Here is a 20,900-nt window from a genome sequence, read left to right as displayed (position 1 = left end):
TGTGACAAATTTTCTCGTGAAGTTTTTTGAGCATTGATGTGTCCTTTTGCTTGTTAATGTTTACATTAGGAGCAGCTCACCCAGCAACCTCATTGTGATAGTTTGTATGGAATGTTTCAGAGTCAGTAATTCTAGCATTAAAACTAATCCTTCGCTTGTCATGCAGACACCCTGGTTCAGCAGACACAAGATGTTGTTGACCTTATGGAAACTATGCTACAATCTGATTGGTCCATTGCAACAGAGCTTCAGTCACTCACTGACTGTATCTTGCCGCTGTTGGGAACGTAAGTCAAGAATGGTTTGAAAGAAAATGTTGAGGACAATTTGTTTGATGCATTATATTGTACATTGTGGGGGAAGATGTCATGATCCTTTCATTTGATTACTAGTAGGGCAGATATGTAACAAAAATTGGTCGAAATGCTCACATCCGGCAGAAAGTATGAAATTTTGCATATAGGGGTATTTTGGGGTGCTGATTTCAAATATTGCCGGATCCAAGAGATCTGACCACAGGGTCGGCCGCCATTTTGAATTCCAATATGGCGGCCATCACAAAACAAATTCAAAGATCCCTATCTTCAGTTCTGAATGACCTGTGGCACCAAAATGTGGTACACATGAGCGTTTTGACACATTGAATTTGATGACAGATTGATTCGGAGTGTCTGACAAACATCGAATGGGAGCCATTTTGAATTCCAATATTGAAGTCATCATATCACCATGCTTTTATATATCAAATTCCAATGGCTAATGTCATTCAGAACTGAAGATAGGGATCTTTGACGGCGGCCATATTGGAATTCAAAATGGCGGCCGACCCGTGGTCAGATCTCTTGGATCCGGCAATTTTTGAAATCAGCGCCTCAAAATACCCCTATATGCAAAATTTCATACTTTCCGCCGGATGTGAGCATCTTTTTCACATACATTGTATCTGCCCCACTATACAGAGTCATTTGATATATGGACCATTGATTTCATTTCAGTCTACAATAATCGTCAGTGAGCAGGTTGATATGATGATATTACTGCTCTCCCAGCAATTTCTTCTGATATGCCATTGAATGTTAGCTTGCAATATTTGTATGTCTTTCTAGAACCATAATTACAATGCTGATCATGCACTAGGAAATAAATACAACAGAAAAATTGAGCAACATTTGACAGCCTTTCATATATAATTTACCTTTTCATAGGCAATCCTAAATTTCATGATTTTTTTCTCCTCATTGTGCCATGTTTGCCATTTGGAACAAATATCTGGCAACTAATTTTGAAAGAATAGCTAGCTATTACCTTATTCCTTCAAATCCTTATTATGTCACCATGGCCTTTCTGTTGGACAGAGGCACATTGCTACACTTGAGTGAACTTGCTAGTATACAACTAGGTCAAGTTTGGTTGGATGACTGAATGCTAGTGAAAGAGTGTTGCAAGTTCTATACTTAGTGCCTAGACACATAAGGGTTACAGTATTTGGTTATGAATTAGCTGAAAACTTTCTCTAGTGTCCTATTTTGAAAAATAAAAATATTCTTCAAGTTTGCAAGATTTGAATACTGCAAATTTTTTCCAGTTGCAGAACAAGGGGAAAATACCGGATTTCTGCAGCTAATGATTCATGCAAATGGTTATGCAATGGTGTGTTCACCAGATCACTAATTATTGATTATTGATTATTGATGATGATGATGATGATGATGATTGTTATTATTATTAGTAGTAGTACATGTAGTAGTAGTAGTAGTAGTAGTAGTAGTAGTAGTAGTAGTAGTAGTAGTAGTAGTAGTAGTAGTAGTAGTAGTATTGGTAGTAGTGGTAGTAATAGTAGTAGTATGTGCAAGGTGCTTTGCAAACTAAACCTTCTACCTTTAAGTAAAGTGTGCTGAAACTTTCAGAAACTTTACATTGTTGATAGCAGTGCATTCTCATCCATAAGCCTTTCCCCTGTAGAATGTAGTGTACAGTCTCATTAAAGCAGACACTCAAGTGAAATTCATAAACCATGAATTACTTCTTCTGCTTTGTGTCTTCTCATTTTATGATGTGACCTAAAACTTTATTGTTGTTGTTTTTGTTTTGCTTTTATTCTAAACTCAGTTTGGTGCAGGTGAAAAAGCCCCCATTGCTTCTCATAGCATCCTGTGTCAAGTGCCTTGCCACAATGGCAAAGTATGAACCTGAAAAGGTAAGGGTACCCTCTCCTTGTAATGGTATGTCTAATGTCATGCCAGCTGTTTCTCTGGATGGCTGCCTAACTCTTTAATAGGTAGAATAGTGCCTTCTCATTGGACTGTACACTTTTACAATTCCTGCACATGCTTGAAAGATATTAGATTATAAACTGAGCATATTGTAAGATACTGCATCAGCACACATTACAATATTGTTGAACACCTTTAGGAAGGTATGTTCTGTCAATACATAATAGGTTTTTCCCAGGCATTAACATGATGGATGATATTAAGAGTTACATGTACACTACTGGTACACCAACACTGACTGCCATTATAGAAGGTTTCAATACACTACTGGTCTGCCAGCACTAACTGTCATTCTACAAGTGTTGACCTCATACCAACACTGGCTGCCATTATAGAAGTTTTCAGCATACTGCTTGTACACTGACATTAAATGCCACTCCACAAGTGTTCAATACTGTAAAACATGATATATTCGTGGCATGGAATTTTCGTGAATTGCCACTAGTGTCCAAAGCATATAGTGTTGACAAGAACTCTTGTGTGCATTTTAATTTCTTGAACCTTGGCGCTCACGAAATTTGCAAAATTAAAATGCATGCAAACATTCCTCGTTTTACAGTATGCTATTACACCAATTCTGTCTTGAGATATGTGTACAGTCACCAAGGCTGTGTCTCTGAGAATAACATCATCTCAGACAAATCTGAGTCTTTGTTGAACATAGTCTCAAAATCACCTGGTATGCCAGAAAACTTACATTGAATATGTGTAAGAGTATTGATTATTCAAATATTTTGTAGTCCAAGGGATAGTTGAAAGGGAGTACATAACTGCTGAATTACAATGATAGAACCAACATGCAATGACACTTACATGATTATGTAAAATTTCCCCAACTTCATTTCCAGCACCCAAATCATCCCTGTTCTCACTCCAGTCCTTTGCTCAACTTATTTGCATGTTCATCATATATTTTCAGACATAAAAAGGAGTATTTCACATTTTCTGACAGATGTTACATGTAATGCATGCACATATCCCCATATGAATGTATTTAATGCAACATGTATTCTTAGGAAACCACATTCACTTATAACCCTTCTCTATCTCTTTCCAGATGTGGCAGTCTCTACAACAGACTGGTTTCTTACCATACACTGGGACCCTGTATACACAATTAGACCAAGCTGCACGGTAAATTCAAGTCACCACCATATTTTTATTTTTGCTGCAGTAGACACAGTGCACAATGTCTCATATGTATTATTCTCATGGTGATCATGGTGTATTGTTTCTAGCAGAAGACATTCTGTCTGGTCCACAAAATTTGCCCTAAGATTTTAGTAAAGTTTTCGTAGTGCACATAGACTTAGATATTTAATTGAAACCATTAGAAGTGAAGCAACAATCAGATTTCATGTGTGTCATATGTAGTGAAGTGCATGGATTTGCAGACTAAGAGATATCTGAGTGAGTGAGTGCAGATAAAGAGGCCTATATAAAGTAATGTGTTCCAGCACACCTAGAATTGAAAAAGAAGCTTTTATCATACAAGAGGATGGTCAATGATTTCAATTTTTAATGCAGACATGTTCATATAATGTGGACAATGTATGCTTTCATCATTTAAGCCAGTATTTGTGCTATTTGTCTGGTCCAGAGGAGTGGGTGTGTTTGCAGGAAGCTATGGCAAGGTGGTTCTTGAGTGGGAAAGACATTTTGGTGCTTACCCCGTTACCCTGGAATTCCTGAGACTTCTTCACACCCTCATTCAGGTAAGACTGCATCGGTTGATGATAGTAGAATCTTGGAAGGAGGTAAACCTTTAATTAAAAGTTCCAGCAAACAAACTTTACAGAATGTCACTGACTTAAATGTCCTGTACAAGCCTTCATTGGAAGTATACTTATGGAAGTATATGGAAGTATATGGAAGTATACATATGCTCTAAGTTTGCAACTTGCAGTAACATGTTGGGACTGTTTATCAATGATAAGAATTTACTGTTAATTGGTCATTCTTATGCTATCCAAAGTCAGTAATCCTTTCTCAATATCTTAAGTTGCATTCTCAAAGAGCATAAAATGATATTCACATAATTTATAAATTCAGTACTGAATACATTTGGCCAACCCACAGATGATTTACACAACATACTTTCAAAGATATTTTCTGTTGTCATATGATTGAGCTCAAGGTGAAACTTTATGTAATGAATATACTCAGTACTTCACCAAACTAGTGGTTTGTCTTAAAAAATGAAAAATAAATACAAAGTTTAGAGGTGTATTGGAAGCATCCTTAGTGACGGTAGTCTTTCTGTCTCTTCTTCTCCCCAAGGGTTTGTCGTCCACTGAGATTGGTGTAGCTACATCTCAGGACCTCCTCGCCTGTGTGATCTTCCTCCAGCGTGATATCTTCACATCATATCAGAAGTGGCGTTATGGTGATTTGAGGGAAAGAGAGAAGATAGGTGAGAGGGAGAGCTTTCGGTCAGTCTTCTCTCTTGAACAGACATGCTGGTTTGAGAGTATGCCTTGACTAGGATCTCTTCCAGGACAGCATGACATGATCACACATTGCTATAGCACACCTCATTCTAAATGCAAGAATTGTCCACTTCATATAGTTATGATTTCTAGCTGTCTTTTTTTCTTCAAACTATCAATAGCATGGCTGCAAGTGTAAATCGTGTTTTATGCATTGGATGTTGGTTTGCTGTCCTGATATTGAAGAGCAGGTGGTATTCAGGCATTGATGTGTGATCCCTCATTTTGGGATAACCATTGATCTTTTTCTAGCAGGCACAAACACTCTAGTGCTCCATGATTTGTAAACTTTATTCTCATTTTTACATCATGTATATTACATCGTTTCTGACATTTTCATGTGTAAATCCTGTGTAATCATTCATCCTGTGCACAGAATGAATGAATTGATTTTCTGTTTCTATTTCAGGACATCTGCATTCTATTGCTGTAGTTTGTACATTTTATGTTGTTTCCATATTTTGTCTTCATTTTGTGAAAATTTCTAGGACTTGGTGTGATGGAAGTGTTCCATGTGGTTCTTCACGTTGTTCCAAGACAGCCATCATCTAGGAAAGCTCGTTCTGAACTGGAGCAGAAACACGGGTATGAAAAAAAAGATTTGGCATGCAAAATACTCACTCACGACAGCTAATGTGTGATTGGTCCAAAGAGCTCTTTGTAAGCATGAATATTTGCACAATTATACTCTAACATGTTAAAGCTATAATCAATGTTTCTTTTATAAATCCCTTTCCTGAAAAGTTTCAGAAAATTAATAAGTAGAATATCTTTATTAGCTGTTGAGAGCTGGTCTTGAAAACCAACCGTCGGTCATGTTCTTTATCATTTAATGTAATTAATGTGTGAATATTTGTCTTGTTCATCAAGTTGCAGTAAGTTTGTCTAATCATATCCTCTTTCTCCCTCCCCCTTTCTCTCTTTTCATCTGTGTTGTGGCTGTTCTATTACATTTCTCTATGCATCGATGTCTGTGCCCAGAATCTCTGTCCGGTCAGCCTGTATTCATGGTCTCCTCTACACGTCTGCTGGTCAGACTCTTTTGACCATTGCAGCCACTGGAGTGGACACCATTGAACAGAGCCTGCTCGAGAGTGGCAGGTAGGCTGCATACACACATGATAATCAGTGCTTGATTGCTGATGTATTGCAGGATTTCTACTCCTGGTCATTTAATGAATTTTAGTGCTAAATTGTTCTGTTTTCTTTCTTGCAAAGTCCAGTGTTGTGACGTAATTTCAAAATTACTGTCCCATTTTATGTTTTTATGCCTCCGCCACGAAGTGGTGCCGGAGGCATTATATTTTTTTTTTCAACTTAAAGGCCAATTGCAGCAATCCCTCAATGATTTTATTTTTTTTTTCTTCTCTAGATTGATTTTCCATTCCATTTTGTCAGAAGAAAACCTAAGACTGATATTTTCACATCAAATGACAGAAGGTGAATAGCTGCTACACATGTAATCTATCAATTGCACATGTGAGTTAAGCCACATCACCCCGATCATCACAATACTGATAAAAATTGAGATTAGGCTGAGGAATTTATGGCTTGTTAAGAATTGAAAGTTTGATATCTGAACTATTTCCTGTACTGCAGCTCAAATACATTAAAACAAGGTCTTCACAAATCTGTCTTATTTAGCCATTATTGGATAGATGTATAGAAATGAAATGGGACAACTGGTGAATATTTTGAAAGTTTAAATTACAAAATTAGACTGTCATTATTTGTATGTGGCTTTCATTGTGACAAGTCATATATTTGCAAAATAGTCATATAGAGATGCTTACTTGTAAGATACATGAATTAAAAATGTTGCCAACTTCTCCATTTCCCAACCCCCTCTTGATCTAATTGTGGCACCTCTTACCTTTCCCATTTTTGCCTCAAAGTATTTTTAAGGTCCAAGGAATGTTGACAATGGCTTGGGTCTTATTCTTGTCATTACTAAAAAATGGGTGCTCTTTATTTTGTGCCTCAACTAATATTTGGTGTTAAGTTAAGATATCAAGTTTCAACACCAATGTAAATATTGTCAGATGAAATTAGAGTGATGTTGGGATTGGTGATCATTTGACAGCTTTTTGGACAGTGCCCCCAACAGTCAGTGCCAGCTGGTCAAGCTCTCCCTCTCAGTCCTCAACCGCCTTCTCCTGCTCAAGCCCCATCAGACGGGGGCTGTGTCTACCTCCACTGCTGCGGTCAGTACCACTGGACCAGCCGTGGACCAGTGCCCTCTGGAGATGGCCTTGACTGCCCACTCCACTGGCCTGCCTCATCAGCCCCATCTCATTGCAGTGATTGCCAGTTATATTTATCACCAGCAGGACCCACGCCTCCCCACCCTGGCTGTACTCCTCTTACGACGTCTAGCACTGGTGAGACAAGTCTTCCAGATGTCTAACTCATGCACAAGCCCATTAAATCTTTAAAATAATTGATAAATAACCACTTTAATGAAATAATGTGTGGCTGGTGATGATGTGCATTTGGAGAAGAGAGTGATATTAAAAGTACATCATATGTTTGAAATATATTGCCAAAGACATATCTGAAGACTAGAGTTCCTATCAATCAGATATGTTTGTCTTGTATTTCAGAGCTGCCAGATCTCCCTGATTCTGCAGGAGTCTCCCTGAAAATGTCAAAATCTGTCCATGTCTGAATAAGAGAATATTAAAATCTCCCTGATTTGGGAATTACTTTTGCCCATTGAAATGCATGTAACACAGATATCTCCCTGATTGCTGTGTGGAGTCTCCCTGATTTGGATGTTGGAATGTTGGCAGACCTTGTATTTTTGTCACTTTGCCATGATGACACTTTTTGTGATCATTCTGTGACTTCTCACACAGTTTTTTGTCATAAGTCCGTTCAAACAAGAAATGGGTGTGAATTCAGTAATGGTCTTTATTGCCAAGGAGTGACCCTTTCACCAATAAAATACCAGAGTACCAATGAAAGAAAAGACACAAATGTTCTGCAGTTGTTTCATGAAGAAACTAAAAAAGCGCTCTGAGAGCGCAGACCTCTGCCAAGCAGCTACTTTCCACCGATGATCTTCCTCTTCTGTAGAGATCAGTGATTTCCACCCACTGAAAAATCACCCAATTTTCCGATAATGTGCATACAGAAGCCTTTGTTACATCATAAACCCTCAGCTGAGCAGCGTGCCTTGCCCTAGCAGAAAGTAGAGCACGCACTTTAGTGCACGTATGAAAACCTAAAAAATGCGCAGCTTGAACTCCTAAGTTCATTGACCCTATCTGCCAAAATATAAAAAATTCTTCATAAAATCCATAAAAATTTCCGGATCACTACCAAAATGTAATCATCTGTTCCTTGTGTCGTTCTCAACCTTGGCTGCAAGTTTCATCCAAATCTGTGCACAACTTTTTGAGTTGTTTTGCACACAAACAAACCAACAAACAAACCAAGGGTAACGAAAACATAACCTCCTCCCTTGGCGGAGGTAATGATGCATTGGCATTAAACGTGGTGGATTAAATTTCAAAACTTACAACTGTACGTGTGGCTCAGATGTTGCCCTGTAAGAAACAGTGAGACTTTTTTTTTTCTTTCAATTCCCATCACTCATATGTTACTGTGTGTCTCTTTTCAAAAGAAAAATTAGTCTTTAGCATCAACATGTGAGTCCATTTGTACTGAAACAATATGCTTTATTTTTGCCTCTACCTTTTCCTGACTCCCACCCCACCCCAGGTGGCTCCAATGTCTTTGTTTGGATGTCTTGGGAACCAGGCTCCAGCCTTCCGAAATGCTTTTCTGTACCGCCTTCAAACACATTCTGAGGTGAGGAATATTAAAAGATGTGGCTCTGTGCTAATTCAATTATATCTGAATCTTGTTCATATTTAGGAACACAGTAATTGGCTCTCCTGTGCTTATATGCGTGCAATACTCTTATATTTATTTCAACACATACATATAAAAATTCATAATGGCCTGAAAATTTTACATGAAGACATGAAGCATTATCCAATGATTAGACAACTTTGCCTGACTTGTGTCTGATCTAGTGCAGCTGCAAGTGAAAGGTATTTATAACAGAAGCTGGGATTTGAACTTCATCCCATACTTCTCTTCAAGTCCATCAAAGTCAATGGTGGAGGGGATGAGAGCTCATTTCTGCAAAATCATAATTCATATTGCCTATTTATGACTATTGTGTGATTGAAAGCAAAGGAATCAAAAGATGTAGTATTTGATATTGAACTTTGATTTGTTTGCACTCAAATCAGGACATCCGTTTGAAGGTTGGCATTCTGGCACTTCTTGCAGTCTCTGCAGAGACACAGCCTGGCTTCAGTGAATTGTTCCTAGACCTGCAACCAAAGAAATCTGGCAAGAAAACAGACAAGGAGGAGGAGAAGAAGAAGAGTCCAAACAAGGAACAGGTCTACTTCATAGATACACTTTGATCTGACTCATTCATTGCAAAATCATACTGTACCGTATTAAAAAAAAAAAAAAAAAATTACATTGGGACCTTCTGTAATGATAACTTTAGAAGTAGTAAATCAATCCAAATACAATTTCAGAGCATTAAACTATAATTAATTGCCCACATCTTACAGAAAACCCCATCCAATTTGCTTCAGTGGTCAAAGAGAAATGAGGATCTTTGTAGAGCATGTCAGGAATGCGTTCCCTCCAAGTTCTGTCCATTGTGTTCACACATTAATATGCAGGTCCAAGAGCATCCAAGTGCTAAACTTGGAAGAAACGGACCCATGACATGATTTACAACGATCCGCATTTCTCAGTGAAAACTTAATCAAATTAAATGGGGTTTTCTACTAAATATAGGTAAGATGATGTATTTTTAGACCCTGAATAGCATTGTGACAGTTGAATCATATCAAATGTTATCAATGCAGAGATCCAGTTGTATTTTTAGGGGCAACATAAGTGGAGCAAGATATTTTTGTAGCATTAAATTTTTGTGAATTGCCACTGGCATTCAGTGCATATAGTGTAAACAAGAACTGTTGCATACATTTTGATTTTGTGAATCTTGACTCTTGCAATATTCAAGAAATTGAAATGCATGAGAACATTTTTGGTTTTACAGTATGACAGAGGGAGTCAGAGCAACTCAGTTGACTGAGCAATAGATTGATTGACATTATAAAGATTGATGAGTTGATGATGTATTCTCAAACTGATTGAATAAAAGGTTGACTCACAGTTTCAGAAAATCCATTGTTTATAGGAAAAGTTCACCTTCATAAACATAAGGATTGAGAGAATGTAGCAATATTAGTAGAACACATCAGTGAAAGTTTGAGGGAAATTGGACAATCGATGCAAAAGTTATGAATTTTTAAAATTTTTGTGTTGGAACCGCTGGATGAGGAGACTACTAAGGCTCGTGATGTCATATGAGTACAACAGTATAAAGAAAATGTAAAGAAAATTCGACATATTTTCACTTTTTTCACATAATAAAAGAGCACTTGACTTGCCTCTTTCTAAAGGCAATGGGAATAATATTACCCATAACATATGTCAGTAACGAGTCAAGGAAATGTGCACTTTTTTCAAAAGATGAAATTTTGTGAAATTCTCTTTATATTTTCCTTATATTGTTGTACGCATGTGACATCATACACTGCAGTAGTCTTCTCATCCAGCGGTGACTGCACAAAAACTTTAAAAATTCATAACTTTTGAACGGACTGTCCGATTTTCCTCAAACTTTCAATGATGTGTGCTACTAATATTGCTACATTCTCTCAATCCTTATGTTAATGAAGGTGAACTTGTCCTTTAAGATGCAAGTGGCAAAGAAATTTTTGGAGTCCTTGAATAAACATGTGAATCATTGATATATTCATTCTCTTCATTGTATTCATGTGAGTTTGTGAAAAGACAAAATCAGTTTTTCCTTCTCTGTATAAATCTACACATTAGATATTCCTATTCAATCAATTTGAGAATGTAAAGTTTATTATTTATTCATCAAATTTAAAATTTCAATCACTTCCTTAATGTTTAGATATGGGATGATATTGCAGAAATCATAACAGACTTTTAACTTTGCATGCTGATCTGTTGTGAGTCAATGTGGTTCATCGTTTGCTGAATGATTCTTTCCTCAATTCAAACACACAAGTGGGAGACACTGTGATATACCAAACTCGCAATGTTAAACTGCTATTTTTACTAAATCTATAAACACCCATTCTTCATTTATCAGGACCTAGAGCTGGGTAAAAACAGCTGTCTCCATGCAGTTTTGGAAATTTTGGATGAAACAAAACAGGTGAGAATAATAGTCTCTAAAAGACACTTTTGAATAAATGTTATTCTTATATTTTTTATCATGTCAATGTACCTTTTGATCGATATGAAAGTATTACCTTCATAACAATAGTTGAAAGTGGATAATCGCGAAGAGGCTTAATAGTGAGGACTTGGTAAACTCTACGCTTGTTCTCATTGCCCTCAGTCCATCATGCTATGCTACCTACTATGTAGGTATTGTGATGGACACCTTCACTCACCCTCCAAGCTGTATCAGTTGCACTTGCATCATATATGCATTCAAACAAGATCAGCAAATTATTGTGAAGAATCTACCTCTATTTTTTTTAGGATGTTATAATTCAGCTCTCAGAAAGGATTAGACAAAAAAGGAGGGGACTTTCTTTGAGTATTGATTCTAAAGTATGCTGCTATTTTATTGACATGTCCTTTGTTTTATAGCGTTCAGAAAACTGTTATGTAATGTTTTGTAAAAGTAATGAAAGACCAAAAAAAGTTCTCTTCAAAGCTAATCACAGACTCTAGGGGGAAATGTAGGACTCTGGAGAATTATGTTTGGCATGCTCTCAGTTAAAACTTTATATGACTCATTATATTCATTACTTATCCCTTAAGATCTTTACCTTTTAAGTCAGAGTTTTTTCTTTTCTCCCAGCTGTTAGCATAACCTTTATCAGGAAATTACAGATAAAAGCTAAACTTTGAAATGCTGTTTGACAACTTGTTGACAAGCTAGTAAGATGAGATAGAACATAACTCTTCAAAGTTTTTGATTCTTTCTGCTTCACAGGGTACCACACACTCACCTCCAGACCTTCACTGTGCTGCTCTGGGCTTCCTTCAGGCTCTGTGGCAGGACCACAGAGAGACAGCTCTCAGCACTCTACGAAACAGGTAGGAAATTCAACCAGAACTACATACACATGCTTACAATTCCTACTGCTGATTAAACATTGTGAAGAGATACAAGTAGCTACACACACATGGTGTTCAGTACAGGTATGAACCCAAGTCTAGTCTAGCATCCTTACTTACAAAAGTAGTTAATGACAAATTTCCGAATGAAATCAATTTTGAACAGGTAGAGTAATGGTGTTATCTTAAAGACTCAATGTTCTGAATTCTCAAATGGGCAAAAAAGTTTTTTGCTCTTCTATATATTTATGATTAAAAAAAACCAAAAACATTTCTCTTTCTCTTTCCCCTGTCTCCATAGATTGTTGCCTTACCCCTTTTTGTCCACTGACATTGCTTTGCACAAATAATCATCTTTTACCTTCCATGTTTCAGACCAAAATTCTGGAGTAATGTTGCAGCACCTCTGTTCCAAGATCCCCCTACTCCAAAGCCAGAGTCCACGGTATGTCATGTTTGTGCTTTTGCAGATCCTTTAAGTAAGATGTATGCTTAGATGTCGAGACTTTATATGAAATTTTGGTCTGTTTTAACTGCATTGGAGTATGTTTCTTGTTTTGAAAGTGTCTCTTGTATGGACATTGTAAATTTACAAGTATTTTGCTTTTGTAGCATTTTACCATGTGGAATAATTATTCAGAGCGATGCTATTTCCATACATGATGCTGCTTGTGTGTTTTATCTTTATAACAGTTATTATTTGTGTTCTTTTATGTGTAATGGTAGGGTGGTTTGCTCATTTTCTTTTTCTTGTACATAATCTATAGACTATGTAGTGCAATGGATTTGTCCACAGACATAATTCTGAATTTGTGATGAAAATCATGATGAAATTGTACATGCCTCCCACATTCTTCAAATTTATTATTTTTTTTATCAAAAAAAGCTGTGAAATGTTGCTGTGATAATCAGATGCTTATACAGAGTCAATTATTATTCCAAGAGTTGTTTATTACCAGGAAGAATGCAGACTGACGTAGATTTGTCAGTGGAAAATGACATTGCAAGCAGTGGAAAGATGCATTGTCCTTTGGATTTGTAAATAATTTGCCTGTCCAATTTTATTGTAGGTCACAAGTTCTCTGGTCAAAATGAGAGCTCATGCCCTCAAGATCCTTGCTTTGGAATGTTTCCTGTCTGCAAAGTAAGTTTCTGGCAACTTGTTTTGTGTGGTGATAGAATATACTGATATGGCCTGTGGTGTAGTGGTAGGGATTTTTTTTTTTTCTCTCTCTCTCTGATCTTTGCTGGTTATAGTTCTGTCACTGTCAGCTTGAATCCACTATGAAGTCCATACACCTACATAAAAGATAATTTGTCAATTGTGTTCTCATGACATTTTATTTTATTTTTTTTTTCCGACAAGTGTTCTAATGATTTTGTTACCAATTTATGCAACATGTCCCACCACCTTTAAAAACAAACATTAACAAAAAAGAAAAGAATATATATGTCAGAGTTTTGTCTTATATGCTATGCCTGACTTAAATTCCCTTGGGAAAAGGGAATTTATTCTATTCTGAAGCAGGTATGGCCTGACATGATAACTTGCCACTCGGATTTCAGGAATCAACTTGATTAGATTTGAAAGATAAGATTGATGTGGTAATATTCGTAATGTGATTGAAAGGCTATGGTTAGGGAACAATGATCAAAATGAGTTGGGAAATCACAACTTATCTTTCATTTGAAGAGTGATTGACAGCATTTAATCAATGTGATTTGATGATGATCGTGGTCAAACTATACTGATGACGGGTTTTTAAAGTGGGGTTCCAACTGTGACTTTGCTATTGTATCATTGTAGTAAATGTGTACTTTCCAAATGTCCTCATCTGAAGATGGACTTGGAGGAGCACATATCTGTGGATATGATGATGCAAACTTACTCAAATCTGCCTTCTTTTCCATTCCAGGTCAGATATCCCAGCTGAACTCAAGGATGTCCTCAAGAAAATTGATGAAAAGAAGAGATTTCAGTCCTGGTCAAAGGTATTTGAATGATAATTGAAGTTACTGCAGTTAATTGTGGTATGGAGTCCTTCATAGTGGAACCTTGGCACATTGACCTCTTTAATGACATTTTTATACAGGAGGAACAACATTTAAAGGGTGTGTACAGTTCTGGTTGAGGCGAGGATTTAGCTTTTAACATTTTGCGAGATAATTTTATTCAGAAATCACTCTATGAGATGTCAAAGAGTATGCAGTATTAGGGGTATCAAAAGTTAATTTGATGAAAATCGGTTTTGAAATGACTGAGATATCCAAAAACAAGGTGAAACAAAGAGATCCTAACAAAAGGCGTGGCCTGTCGCCTTGTATTATTATCACTTTTTTTGACATCTCGGCCATTCGAAAACCAATTTTCATCAAATAAACGTCCATATTTACCAAATGCCCAAAGGCATCATTTGCACTTTTTAAATACTAGGAATTACTATTTTCTTTTTCAACCTTAGTTTGTGGTGGAGGTGCTGTCAGCATATTCTCCATCCAGTGTGGACATAGAGGAATACATGTTGCGGGAGCATGAGGGACTGGTGTTGGTTCAAGCTTGGAGGACCATCCTGGTCGTTGCTGCATCGCCCAATGTAAGCTGTACATCCGAGTAATGTATACAGTCAATCCTCCTTTTATGTGTATTCTGTACATCATGTGACTTACTTATATCAAACATTGACATTTGTGCACATGTTGGAGATTGGAAACTAGTTGCCACATGAGTAATTCTTGAAAGAAATAAGAGAGTGACTGCATCGCCCAAGAGATTGAGGTTAGTAAAAGAGTCAGGTATGTTAAAATGACAGGATGTTATCAAGTAAGGCTGCCACTGGGGACAAAAAAAAAAAAAAAAATGGTGAGGTACAGTTGTATCTTATGCTTGTGACTGTTTTGTCATCGAATCAGACCCCAGCATTTCTTTTATATATGAAATGCCTCGATTTTTGTAGTTCTGTCATGGAACCTTGTCTTCATGGCTATGTTTAAGTTATGTTGTAACTTAATATTTTTACCCTGCGAGAAGTAAGTGTGCTAGGTTCACCTAATGAACAGTGGCATCATATGGAAGTGCCAGTATGTTAATAATGCATATCACACATCTGGCAGTTTTCTCGGGATTACTGTTATTAGTCCAATATATTGCATAGGTTTTTACAAAATGCTGCTTTTATCTCACTTCTATAATGAGAAGTAATTCTCTTTTTTTTTTAAAGAGTAAATTTCCATGCAACAATAACCATCATTTCCATCCCCTTTTTTGTGATTTTGTTTTCATTAGTACTCATCACTGACCATCACTGATCCAGCAGTAAGATCCACAATCCTCAATGATCTTGTAGCAGCGATTCACAAGCAGGCCTGCAGTCTGGAGTCCATCTTCAATGCCAAGGCCCTGGCTCTCCTCTCCTCCATCTACCTCACCCTCATCAACAAGTGGACCAGGTGGGCAGTGCTTTCTTTCATTCATTTTCATGATCAAAGTCATGCAATATGCAGACTGTATCGAATTGAATGTGTTGTTTATAAGATGTTGTAATTATTCACAAATAATTTTGTACTGCTTTCTTCTTCCCCTGTAGCAATCTCGGTGATCAGTGGTCAAAGGTCAAACTGCTGGTGGATACACTTGAGGCTATTCTTGATTCAGAGGACACACCCCTCTTGGCTCGTTGCCAAGCAACCACGATGGGTGCCCTTTGTGCCATCCTCCGCCACCGTCGCCAGGGGCAGACCAGGGATAAACAAGGTGGGCTGCTACAGCCAGGACCCTCTCACTCTTTAGATATATTTGACAAAGAGCTACCTGGTGCATGTGTTGATTATACTATCATACAACTGTAGGTCTGAACAGGTGTGGTTTCATCTTGATTTGTATGGGTATATTGTATGTGGTCACAACGTACAGAAAAAAAAAAAGATTGATGACTTTATGTGTGCTTTCATGTTTGTATGTTGTGCTTAATTCCAGGTGACTGTAGGTGGTTAGCTTCATTCATTTAGTTGAAAACAAAACAAGGTTTCATTGTAATCAGCTTTGGGGACAGCTGTGATGTATGTTTTCTTCCTCATTCGAACGATGAGTGAATCTGTACATACCAAAACATTGAACTTCCCTTCAAGAGTTAGTACTCTTTGGATTCTTTCTATGATGTGTGGGTCCAAACTATGAATAGAGTCTGAAGTCTCAAAGGCAAATGAAACCTGACAGTGCTGAAGCCTTTTTGACTTTGATGGTGTCACATCTTTTAACTTGCTATGTGTAGCCTCATAGAAAAGGAGATGCTCATTACTTTAAGGTGATTGCTAGTCAATGTCTCCTTTCCTTTCTGAAACATAGTAATTAGGCATAGATGAGTGCAACTGAAGATATCAAATTTTTGTCCTCCTGCAGGTCTTGACTTGCCTCTATTTGAGAGGCTGTTGCCACCAATCTGTGTAGCACTTCAACACAGCAGGGCTTACCATACTCCATCGTCCCCTCCTACCCAGCAACCTCCTCCCCAAGCAGGCAGCATAGACATTGTCATGGATGACCTGGACAGCTCAGTGATTCCAGACCAAAGCACTGGGACTGACATTGCCAAAAATGTCACAGAAACTCCGTCCATAAAGGTTTGTAGAAAATAATATAAAGAAGAATGTCTAGCATTAAGATCAGGGGAAAAACAGTTGGGGAAACTATGGATTGTGAAATTTATCTATCTTTCATCTACATCCAATCAAATATAGCATCTTCAAATTCAATATCTAGCAGAGTCGGCATACTTAGCATCAAGGAACAAAGATGGGAGTGAAAATTTTACAGACAGTACATGATGTGTTGCCCTGTTGTCTTATTTCTTAACTGTGATGAGTTTTACAGAAGTTTCCATTTTGTTAGAACTGTTCACTAGTGAGTGTACATCATTGTACTGACTGCTTAATGTTGATAACCTCTTAAAGCCTGTGCTGTTATGCTGCTGTCAGAAAGGCATTGCATCAAGTTTGGACCAGAAAATCAATGCTCTGTTGTGCCAGCTGACAGCTTGAAAGTCCTTTTTATCTCTTTAGCTTCATCCAGAACAATAAAAGCTATTGAAAGGAAAAGGGTAGTAGCATGAAATGCATGCAACCTATTACCCTCTGTCAACCTTATGGTGATTTGCCTTTGTTTGTTATATTCCCAGTTTTGCCTTTATTGATCATAAAGATTTCAAGATAATCATGTTGCAAATTTTCTTGCAATTATGAGGCTGCCATATTTCATTCAAAGCATGTGATAATTGTGACAATCCAATGCAGTCATGTCCAGTCACTTATATTCTGGGAACAAATAGTCAAGAATTAACACATGACAGTGAGAGAAGAAAAGTATCTAAAGTCAAGTGGGACTGTTACGTTTGATATGTAGTTTCTATTCACATAGTTTTCATTGCGAGAAAGTAGATGTGATGTCCCAAGATTGGGCAGAGAGACATGTTGTGATATGATTGTGGCTAATGACATCCCAGCCCCAGATCCAGCTGCCTGTTGTAGCTGCCTACCTCCTGGATGAACTACTTCTAGTGCAGTCTGAACAAACACAGAAATGGATGCCACTTCTCAGGGAACACAGTGTGGTCTCTCTCCTTCTCAGCACCCTACAGGCATGCTTACAGGTTGGTTGATGGTGCAGAGGAGATAGAGGATAGAGGGTGGCCCTGATGTTACCATGGTGATGGTGATAATGATAAGAAAGGAAAGGTTCATGTGATGTGGAAGAGCAGCAGGGTGAATAGATGAAAAGGGGAATATAAAGATACTTCTTGCACTGGTTATCATGATTATGGGTCTTGAGATAAGATGATGATTTGAAAAAAGGAGGTTAACTGGGAAAATGAAGATGGTAAAGATAATAAGGATGAGAGAGAGGTTGAAAGGATGTGGAGGACATGTCCAAGGAGGAGAGAGAGAGGGGTTTAACCCTATTCTAACTGGGGGGGGGGGGGGGGTCAAATTGACCCCCCCCCCTCAACGTTTCGCGCCACGATTTCGCAACACGCAAAGATTTTGCCGCGTCGTTTCACGACTTTTTTCATTGAAGTCTCCCGCATATTTTGAGACCAAATTTGCGACGTCCGGGTACACCGTTTTGAAGTTACGTAATGTTTTGCATATGCATGTCAACCAAAAAACAGCTCAAATTCATGATATCGAGTGCAAATCCAATGCAAATTGTGTTTTTTGGTTTAATTGATATAAATTAGATTATTTCAACTTTTAACCATTGAAATTAATCAATTCTAGTGTAGATAAGCCTGAAAAAGTGCCTGCAACAAATTTTGGCAAAAAAAACAATAGAAAACAAAAGGTCGAAAAAACAATAAAATACATAAGAAATTAACAAAACAATAAAAAACAAAAGAAATTGATTTTGATTGTGCTAATTTTTTTCAAGAAAATTGTTTGATGTGTCTGGAGGAATTCTGACACAAAAATTTAGCAATCCTCCAGTCTTTTTAATGGAGTTATAGGTGAAAATATGATTTCATGCACAAATTTGCAGAATTAATTTATTAAAAATAGAAAGGCAATATTCTTCTATTGTGTGACCATGTTATCTTGTAGTTTACATCCAGCTCTATCTTCAGGCAAAATTTCGCGGCGATCGCACGATCGGAGGCCGAGATCTGAAGGGGGGTCAAATTGACCCCCCCTCAGTAAAAACTTGGTCTCAAATAGCCCAGTTAGAATAGGGTTAAGATTGCACAAGAGAAGATAATGAAATGACTGGTATAACTTATATTTGATATGCAACATAGCTAGTGATGATAGCAAAGATTGCAGTCATAAAAGATGGTGGTAATGCCAAAGAAATGTTAATTTGGTGTTTGATTTTACATGAATATTGATATGTTGATTTTGATTTATTTATTCTTTATCCTACGGATATCATTCCGTTGCATGATGAAAAGCGTGTTCCTCATTCCATTATCTGCATAATGTCAGACACTATATTGTTTTATTGGGAATGACTCTCATCTCTTTATCTCTCAGAGCCAGAAGGGATTACACTATGTAGAGGCAGTGATGACTGTCCTGAAAGACTTGGCTGCTGTACCTCAGGTAGTTTAATGGAATTGAATTGAATGTTTTATTGTCCACAAATATGAATGTTGAAGTGTGCCTTCTACCAGCGTTACATACAAGATATATACACAAATAACAATTAGCCTGTTTTTTGTCATATAGCTTATTCACTTGTGATTCATCACTAAGTAGGATGCAATACCAAAAACCTGAATGAAGAATGAGGGGTATGATGATGATTAGTTCCCGATAGCCACAACAGTACTGTGTATTATCATCAACCAAGAACACAACTAGTGAATTGCATGAAGTCATAGCAAATGTCACTTGTTTTTTCAGAGGCACCTCATTTGACAAAATAGACCATTACCCCCATTGCTGTTTTGTAGCCAGTTGTACAATGTAGTTTTCAGTGTGAGAGAATTTAGTGTCCTAACATTTGACAGAAGAAATGGAACTCTTCAACTTCTGCCCTGTGTTTGTATGCTATTGCAATACATTATGAAAATGTACATAGCCTTTGTCTTTTGCTTTAGTCCTGTAGACCTTCATCATTTGAAAATCAAGCAAAAATTTGAACAATCCAGTTGGCTATTTACATGTAGATCCCATATGCTTAGTGGGCTCGTGTTTCCTGCATGGTTTACAAAGCAATTCTCCATATCGCATACCGATACCGATATCAAACCTCTCAGGCTGGGACAGTAACTTCCATTTTCATGCTTGCGAGCTAGCTCGATGAGCAACCGGCAAACATTTTTTCCGTACATGGAAACGCTATGGGACAGTATTCATCGTGCATCGTGATTGTCAGCCGAGGCAGCCGGCGCCGCGGCATGGCGAGCATGGTTCGAAGAAAATGCAGTCGACTGTGGAGAGCAGGTACACACGCAGCTTGCGTGAAATGTACAACTTTACAAGCTACAACCTTTACCACTATTCATACATGCATAAATAGCCAAATAAGAGCTCTTCCGAAATCTTTTGCACGCCCTTTTTGTCGAGCGGGTACTAGTATTCGTAAATACATTGCTACCACAGTAGGCCTACTTCGTACTTGGCTATGAAGCGGACATGTATTCACAATCGACTTCTCAGTGCTGCCAGTGACTCGAGCATCGTGAGTGCACTTTCGAAATACAACGATAAGATCGTTACCAAGCCACATGTAAACTAATAATAGTAGATCGCATTTCAGTAGAGTCTACAGTACACATAGTTTTGCATTTTCAAACTGATTAGTCAATTAGACGTACGTGATATGTGAGCGTGATTGTATCCAGTGTACAGAGTTCTATGTGTGTGCAATGTGATGTGAGTTGTAGAGCTATCGCAAGCGACAGTTCAGTTTCCTGCAGTTAGTTGTTCACTGATCGGACGAGCCTCGTGAGTGCAGTGGTGACATGTGTACGCACGAACGTTTGTACATGCACAACACACACACACACACATACACACGTACTAGTAGCATCGGGCGTGTGCTGCATGCACACGCGATACACACAATAATAATAATATGTATAGTAATAAATACGTTTCATGTGTACACAGAGAGTAGGCCCATAGCGTTTCCAAGTACGGAAAAAATATACGCGGCCTGTGCATGTGGTGCACCTCTACTGCTCGGAGCACGGATATTTGTCCAGTTTTTTCGTTTTAGCATCATCAGAAGTACACTCTGCTGCCTCACAGAAAAACCCCATGGTGTAATGGATAGTTATATTCGGGAAATAAACAAACTAAAGTCAAAACAAATATATTTCTTTGGATCCAAAACAAAGCTTGTAAGTTCGCCTATAGAAAAGCACACACGCAAATCAATAACCGGAAGTTACTGTCCCAGCCTGAGAGGTTCGATATCGGAGGTATCGAACGA

At 37.8% G+C, this 20,900-nt stretch overlaps 1 protein-coding gene across 1 annotated transcript in view; it reads left to right on the top strand.

The window, feature by feature from the left end:
- The window catches only part of LOC140240345 (nucleoporin NUP188-like), a 71,234-nt gene that overhangs the window by 42,736 nt on the left and 7,598 nt on the right, over positions 1-20,900 (top strand). Inside the window, exons 21-41 of the mRNA XM_072320109.1 lie at positions 167-287; positions 2,110-2,197; positions 3,331-3,407; positions 3,874-3,988; positions 4,554-4,686; positions 5,251-5,347; positions 5,744-5,863; positions 6,846-7,143; positions 8,489-8,578; positions 9,028-9,183; positions 10,989-11,054; positions 11,847-11,950; positions 12,347-12,416; positions 13,042-13,115; positions 13,888-13,963; positions 14,434-14,565; positions 15,255-15,418; positions 15,556-15,722; positions 16,368-16,588; positions 17,467-17,613; positions 18,992-19,060. Coding sequence (XP_072176210.1) covers positions 167-287; positions 2,110-2,197; positions 3,331-3,407; positions 3,874-3,988; positions 4,554-4,686; positions 5,251-5,347; positions 5,744-5,863; positions 6,846-7,143; positions 8,489-8,578; positions 9,028-9,183; positions 10,989-11,054; positions 11,847-11,950; positions 12,347-12,416; positions 13,042-13,115; positions 13,888-13,963; positions 14,434-14,565; positions 15,255-15,418; positions 15,556-15,722; positions 16,368-16,588; positions 17,467-17,613; positions 18,992-19,060 — 2,585 coding nt within the window. The remainder of the gene's footprint in view (positions 1-166; positions 288-2,109; positions 2,198-3,330; positions 3,408-3,873; positions 3,989-4,553; positions 4,687-5,250; positions 5,348-5,743; positions 5,864-6,845; positions 7,144-8,488; positions 8,579-9,027; positions 9,184-10,988; positions 11,055-11,846; positions 11,951-12,346; positions 12,417-13,041; positions 13,116-13,887; positions 13,964-14,433; positions 14,566-15,254; positions 15,419-15,555; positions 15,723-16,367; positions 16,589-17,466; positions 17,614-18,991; positions 19,061-20,900) is intronic.

This window comes from Diadema setosum, chromosome 17 (assembly GCF_964275005.1).
Source record: "Diadema setosum chromosome 17, eeDiaSeto1, whole genome shotgun sequence".
NCBI lineage: Eukaryota > Metazoa > Echinodermata > Echinoidea > Diadematoida > Diadematidae > Diadema > Diadema setosum.
This window is presented reverse-complemented; position numbering and strand designations above follow the sequence as displayed.